The sequence below is a fragment of the Varanus komodoensis genome, unplaced genomic scaffold (genome assembly GCF_004798865.1).
Source record: "Varanus komodoensis strain SLA01 unplaced genomic scaffold, ASM479886v1 scaffold13_3, whole genome shotgun sequence".
Taxonomy (NCBI): Eukaryota; Metazoa; Chordata; class Lepidosauria; order Squamata; family Varanidae; genus Varanus; species Varanus komodoensis.
Window position 1 is genome coordinate 7,755,680 of NW_025335409.1, and position 7,933 is coordinate 7,763,612.

At 39.5% G+C, this 7,933-nt stretch overlaps 1 protein-coding gene across 1 annotated transcript in view; it reads left to right on the plus strand.

Moving 5' to 3' along the window:
- The window catches only part of UCMA (upper zone of growth plate and cartilage matrix associated), an 11,207-nt gene extending 3,274 nt beyond the window's left edge, over positions 1-7,933 (plus strand). The window contains exons 4-5 of the mRNA XM_044423411.1: positions 3,033-3,131; positions 6,628-7,933. Of these exons, the coding sequence (XP_044279346.1) occupies positions 3,033-3,131; positions 6,628-6,725 (197 nt within the window). The 3' untranslated portion in view covers positions 6,726-7,933. The remainder of the gene's footprint in view (positions 1-3,032; positions 3,132-6,627) is intronic.

The window sequence follows — 7,933 nt, forward strand, 5'->3', positions numbered from 1 at the left end:
CCTTAATCCATATAGGATGTCAGGACAATTTACATAAATCCAAGAACAGAATAATAAAATCTGCAACAGAACTTAGAATGAAATACACAGTATATAAAATATAGAATAAAATAATTTAAACACTTAAAATACTGAGTAAATAAAAAGATTTTACCCTGGTGCCAAAATGAATAAAGGGTTGGCACCAAGAATACCTTTCCAGGAAGCAGATTCCACAGTTGGGGCACTACCACTGAAAAGACTGTTCCCCTGGTAGCCACTCTTCTAGACTTTTTCAGTGAGGGCTCCTGAAGAAGGACCTCAGCTGATGATCTTAGAGTATGGCCAAGTGCATATGGAAGGAAACATATATTTCAGATATCCAGGCCCTAAACTGTTTAATTTGTGTAAGTTATTGCAGCTTTTAAAATTAGTTTTTAAATTTGGTCTTTACATTTTATATTGTCTTTTCAATTATTTTTATTGTTGTTTTCTCTTTTATTGAATTTTATCTATTGTTGTAAACCACCCAGAGAGCTTCAGCTTCTGGGCAGTACAGAAATATAGCAACAAGAGCAACAACTTAGCTTAAAACACTTTCTACCAGTAATTAAGCTGCAGGAGAGACCTTTCAGCCTTTCAGAATGGGGGGAAACTGCACAAAAGCAGGGAATAGCTAAACGATCAGTGGTCAGGAGAAACAGAGTGTGGCTATTTGGAAAGCCCCAGAGAGTTGGGCTGAGATCTTGGGTCTGAGGTTCTGCACACCTGGTGTAAACTGTCCTTCAAATGTTACATTATGGAGAAGTATGGCACCCTTCACAGCACCACAGCTTACACTTAACTTCATGTACCTCAAATCAAGGTTTGTCATAAAGTTTATACAGTGGTACCTTGGCTCACGAACTTAATCCGTTCCAGGACTCTGGTCGTGAGCCAAGCCAAATTTCCCCATAAGGTTCAATGTAAATAAGGTTAATCTGTTCTGTAACCATTTTTTAAATCAGAAAAATGTGAAGCAAAGTGACAACAACAAAGATTGCGGCCATCTCCCCCCACCACCCCAAGCACAAGTGCAGCCATCTCCCCTTCGGCTCTGCTTTGCTGCTCCTGCCTTTCCTGGAGCAGCGCGCCCATGATCACGCGTGCCTTCCCTGCATGAAAGCAACTGGGATCGTGGCCATCTCCCCACTCAGGAGGGGGGGTATGGCTGCAATCTTGGTTGCCACCCAAAGCGGTGTTCGCGACCCAAGTCAAAATTTTTCCGAAATTTTTGTTTGTGACCTGATTTTTTCGTGAGCCAAGGCATTCGTGAGCTGAGGTATCACTGTACTCAGTAGGAAACCAGAGCCAGTTCTGCCTCTGTCTGTAGCTGGATGTGGGGAAATGCCACATTCACACTTAATATTTTGAATGAGCACTTACAATACTTCACAGCTCAAGCCTATACAAGTTTACTCAGAAGGAAGAACTCAGTAAACTCTGTCTCCAAACAAAGATAATTGTGCATGGTATTGCATTATTAGATACATGCATCAAAAATGCAACTTCTGAGGTGGGCTATGCAGAATGCAATATTTAACTGTGTGAAACTGCACACATTTACTTTAGCCATACACTGGGTGGGTTCACATGACGAAGGTTGAGAGTGCTTGTTAGGTATATGAGGACAGGAAAACCCTAGTTTGATGTTTGAGCAACTTCATTTGAGAATTAAATGATTGTGGTTTTGGATGCGTTCAGTTATTTGGATCTTGGGGTAACAAACCCAGTGAAGCTGATTTTCTTCCTATTATTTCTTTGGTACTTAACCCTTTTACAAAGAAAGTAACATTCAAGACTACTTTCTGCACATAAGCCACCTGTGTCTGCCTCTCTAAATCTAGTCTGGTGTGGCACTTTGGTAGCTGCTTCTTAACTATCTGCCTCACAACAGCTGGTGATAGACATGTGCGTTCTCAGTCGTAAGCATTCCACCTTCACCAAAAGATCCCAGAAGGCCACCCAGTTCTGTCTTCCTGCCACAAAGTGTAACTGTTCACACACTCTTTCAGATTAACCTTCACAAGCCATTACACCAGGGCTGCAGAACCTTAGGCCTAGGAGCCGATTCTGGCACCTCTGGGTAGCCCAGCCAGACCCTCTGAGGTTTAGCGGACCATTCTATATTCCTCTGGCCCAAGCCACTTTCCCTCAAACACCAATTATTTGGTGGTTTCACAAGGTTTTGTGTGCATTTCCCCCCATTTTAAAGGATGTAGGTATTTATCCTAAGGGTAAAAGCTTTAACTACAATATCCCAACATTTGTGGGGTTTGGGCTTCACCTATTTTGTTTTTGGAATGTGGCATCCAAGAGTTGAATGTGGCCTTCAGGCTGAGAGAAGGTCTGAACCCTGGCATTATAGTTAATGTGCCTATAAGACACACACTCGCACGTGAACATAGTATGAAGGCATATAAAAAGCATCATATAGTAAACAGCTTCTGATGTTGCAAATTCATCATCATCATCAATCAATGATGCCAAAGAGGCAGCAAAATAAGCTGGCTGGTTTCAAAATCGCAAAACATCACAGATGTGTTCTTGCCTTCTTATTCTAAAGAGACATTTCTTTTACTACTTCAGTATAATAATTTAATTTTATTTGGTTAATTAAATAAAAAATCATTATACTTTACACAGTATGATTTCATTTTTTTAAAAAAATGGATTAGCATTCTCATCTTTAGGTTTAATTGGTTGGTATTAGCTGATGATGTTACCTTCTGCTTTCAGTATGAAAATATTTTAGAATTTCACGTGGTATTTGGGCTAGAAGCATTCCTGGTCTCTGGTAAAGCTACAACAGAAACCACTCAGAGTGAAATCTGATGCATGTTTGGACAGAAAAGTCCTACAATTCTCCAGCATTCCCTAGCCAGTAAGACTGTTTTTCCTTCTAAACATGCACAGGATAGCATCTTTAAAAGCTTAAAGAGAAGTCCAGGAACTTTTAATAATCCAGTGTTTCAGTACAGTAATAGTAATATTAGACCCATCTTTTAATGTAGCGGAGACCCGCCAGATGCTGGCAGCAGATGAACAAAGGAGAGAATACCATGAAGAACAGAGGAATGAATTTGAGAACTTTGTTGAGGAAGAGCATGATGGTAAGAACACAGGGCTAAGCAATAATAACAAAAATGTGTGTGCGGGGGTGGGGATGCAATTGAGGCTCTGCAAACTTCACAGAAAAGCGAAGGACATCAGCCAAAATCCCAATGATCTGTATGGGCCAGTGGGGAAACTGTAAGGCTCCAGTAGGTGCCATCAAATCTCACATATAAATACCTCCTGGATGCCACCTTAGCCTAAGTTCTTGGCTGGGTTATTAGTAAGCCTCCAGTGTAATGAAAGGGATGCTAAGAAAGAGATCTTTCTTTGCTTTCAGGATACTATCACACAAGTCTCCATTTCATGACAAAGCAGTCAAAATAATGGTTCTTAAAAAGTGAGTCACTTAATACTGCTTAGGAGACAGAACAAACTCCTTCTTGTCTAAGGTTGCCAGTTGCCCTGGCTTGATTAGGGCAGCTCGAAAGGACACAATAACACCTTGAATTTTTTAAAAGACCCTTGAAAGCAGAGAGAGAGAGAGAGAGAGAGAGAGAGAGAGAGAGAGAGAGAGAGAGAGCGCAGCTGAATGCTTTAGAGACATGTGCTCAGTATGGAAAGGTGCTTCCAGGAGATGGTACACCTGCTGCTCAGGAGTTGTTGGGTCCCAGCAGCCTCAAGACCTGTAACTGCTGTGCAGAGCTGGTAACCATTTTGTTGTCATGGCAGTTGTTGCAGCTTTAACTTTCCTCTCAAAACAAACATTTCCAGGTGAAGCTTGACTTTGGACTGCGTTTTCTGCTGCCACCAACTGATTATAACTTCTCTAGGTCTCTAATTCAATGTTGTTTGAATTGCTTGATACGCAGGATCCATAAAGCAAGATAGCATTTTTCTTATCACTCTCAGTCTGGTTACTAATTATTTTTGGTCAAATCTAAGGCTGTCCAACACTGACATTTAAATATCTGATAGTTGATGAGAGAGAAAAGAGACCACTCTCACTGGTTTTATTTCTCTGAAACAACTTCCAAAGAACATCATTATTTTGCTCTTTTGCTCAGCATAATTACACTTTTTTAGGCTATTGAACTCTCATGTGCAAGACCTGAATAAACTTTTCTTGATTTACACCATCTAAGGCAGCATTGGCCAGCACATTTGAAGTGCCACAAGTTGCTTGCTTCTGATCTAAGGCCTGTCTCACTCATATATACAGCAGTAAATGAAGAATGACGCAGCAACACCTTGGAGAATTACACCAGGCTGTACAAATACAAACTTGATTCCTGCCAGAAAGATTTGCACAAGACTGCACCTAGGTTTTTGTGTGAGGTGCAAATTTTCTACTTGCAGGAAGATGCACTTTATTATTCTTATTAATCTGAGCTATTAAGTAGTATGTTTTATCCTACCATTACATTTCCACTTGGTTTGGCTGCTATGTAAAGCACCAGCAGCAGAAGGAAGCGGATGTGCACTTCCTGTGCATGCTTTTGTTGACTGATCCTTTTATTTATACATTGCCTATATGTGTTAAAGCAAGATTTAAGTGAAATATTTTCAGTGGGGGGGCTTCGGATTTGCTTTATGCATTTCCAAGCGCTTAGGTTGTGGCACCCAAGTGAGTTGACTTAAAATTTCCATTGACTGGCACAGATCTAAATAGGAAATTTCTGCATTTTAAATTCAGCAAGCTAACACAACATGTCAGAGGCTACGATCTGAAAAGTCAAAAGTATCCTTGGATGTTAGAAAGTATGCAACCTTATGCATAGTTCTTTTGCTTCTAGATCAGAAATCTGGCTAGTTTTGAGCTCAAGGACTACTAATTAAGCACCTAGGCATTGGTTTGATATTGAACGGGCTCTGAATTGCTGAGAGTAACAAAATCCGTAAGAAGGGTTAGTTGAATTGTGTTTTATTTGCTCTTTTCAACCACAAACAAGTGTTCTTCCTAGTACTTTTTCCATCTAGGAAAAGACAGCTACATCATTTTCTACCACATCCATGCTAGGCAGGAGGGAGTGGGAGGGGATTTTCAGGCCAATATTATTCTCTGAAATGGTCAGTACTGCCCAGAATGGATAATGCTGTTTGCATGAAGCCTATCAGTCTGATGTGTCATGAAAGCTGGGACAAGAAAATCCAAATAGTTCTGCCAGAACCTTTTCCTGCAATGGATATTTTTGTCATTAAAAATAGTTATGTCAAAAACAGTTTCTGAAATCAGAATCCATATGAAGAATGAATATATGAATGGATATATGTATGTATATAATACATGCATACACAAGCATAAATTCACTGTAATATACCTAGTGATGTCATTTGGCTAGTGCAAAGCTTCTACTATATGCAAAAACTATTCCTGTCCTTACACAAATGTCAGACTTTGGTTTCACTTATTCAAGTCATTGCACAAGTGTTTTCATGGGTCATTAAAAATTCATTACTTAAGGTGCCACTTATTCTGTTAGCATTTGCAGAAGCAATAGTAGCTTCTATTATACCTTTGCTATCTCTTATACCTTTTCCACCAGTGTTACATTGAAAATACCCCAATGAATACAGATTGGTTTGATATGCTTGCCCCTGAAAGAGCATGGGAATTCTGGTTTTAGTAACATTTTTTAAAAGTCCCAGCACCCTTTCCTATCAAGACTGAATCCTGCTTCACATTGTCAAGCATCTACTGGACAAGAGATCTTGTAGCTCCCACCACATGGCAGAAGTAATGTGAGTGGCACTTTTTTTTTAACCTGGTGTACTTGTGTTTTTCAACACCAGTAATATAGTCAGATCAGCTTGCAAATTACTTGGACTGTGGAGTGCTATTCAACAGAAGTGCAGAATCTCTGCCGACTCTCTCTCTCTCTTTCTCTCTCTCTCTCTCTAAAATTTATATGCCATCCAATTACTTGTGTCTCTGGACGGCTTACAACATAAACTCTAGGCCAAATTTAATTTCAAAGCAACTTTTGGTAGCCACATTTCCATAAGGGAAGGGGGCTGAAGAAAAAGGGAAGGGGCCAAAATACACAAGACACAACTTTATTTTAGTTTAAAGCTGTTACTGCTAGCATCTAAGCTTTAGAAGAGGCCTTTCAACCTTTTGAAATGGAGACAAAATGCACAAAAGCCAGGGCATCACCAAACAATTGGCAGTTCAGGAAATAACGTAGTGCCAGGGTTATAGCTCTCTGGATAAATCCTGGAAGATCAATTTGGGTGCCCAGGAATACTAGTTTTGGCCCCTGGCCCTAAAAATTCTGAATCCCTGCTCTACAAAGAGGTTGTTTGTAAGTATGAACTAGTACTTAGCTGAAGCATTTAAACCAGAGCCTAAACTGGATTGACCATCTAAGCTACCTAACTAGTACCTCTGATGCATGCCATTTTGCAAAGGCTTTCAAAAATGGCTTTGTCCGCATGTTTTCATTTTGCCTGTGGTGCTTGCCAATGGGTTTGCTACCATCAGTAAAGTAGAAGCATATGGCTTGTTCATTATTAATTTTTGAAAGCGCTTTAACAAATTTCTTCCCTCTACAGAGCAGGATGAGAGAAGCCGGGAACAGATTGAGCAATGGCGTCAGTACCATTATGACGGCCTCTACCCATCATATCTATATAATCGGCACACTGTCTAGAACAAGAGTGGACTGCTCAAAGTAATTAAAAATGGGAAATAACTGTTAGTAGCAGGCCTATCAGAAAGCAGTATCCCTCCCTATTGAACCCAATTCCTCAGCCCTTCTTATATCACCATTTGCTTGTAGGTTGCTGTTTTGCTTTGCATTCTGGTACTTTAATATGTAGAAGCTTCTGGGTTTTGTTTCACAGGCCAAGGTAATGCAGAAGGCATCAGTTCATTCACACCTGCATATACTTAGAGTATATATATATAGATGCAAAATGCTCCACTTAGAGCAAACGGGTAAGCTTTATTCTAAAATGAGCACTATATCCTGAGATGGGCACTGAGAACAAAAGCCAGCTTGTGCTGTATCTGGAGTAGTCAAAGTATTTTAGAATATACGGCATATTTTTCTTTTTAAAATACATGTGTTTATTAAAGGTATTTCAGCCTCTTTTTCCTTGGTTACTTCATCATAATTAGGAAACAAGCATATTTGAAACCATGCATCTACAAATAAGTGAAAAAAAATAGACACATCTTTGGTTTTGCACCTGATGTATTATTGACAAAATTAGTTAGAAATTAAAACAAGCATTTAAAATGACTCAGTCTGGGACCAAATTCCTCACATACCAAACATTCTCTCTACACAGAAAACTATATTTCATCAAGAAGGGTTGTTGCTTATTTTTCCTTCCTGACATGCTAATTTACTATATGCAAGTATTTCTTTGCATATAGGTTCATTTCATCATGGAAAGATGTGTGTTACCATCTCAGCAAGAAGTAGACCTAAATTAGATTGTGATGTATGCAAAACACAGCAGACATTTGCGTAGGGCATCCTCCCTGGTTACTCCTGAGTAAGAGAGAGCACATACTCCTGGCCAGAGAATCCTTAAGTATTCCCTGAGAACCAAATTCTCAAGTCAAAAATATACTGCTCATGACTCCACAGCATCCAGTAACCAATGACTTTGGCCCCAAAGGCAAAAAAGTTCCAAAATTTCAAAATTCTGTAAAAGTAGCATCAAAATTCTCCATAAAGAAAAAAGTTAAAAAGCAGTATCTTTATAAAATGCCACCTAAAGATATGTAAGCAAATTTGTTTAATCCAGTTCATCATTATTCTGCTTTAGCTAGCAATGGGTGGGCTGTGTTATATGAACAGCTATACAAGGCACTGAAATCCCATATTCCATGGCTTTGAAGAGCTTA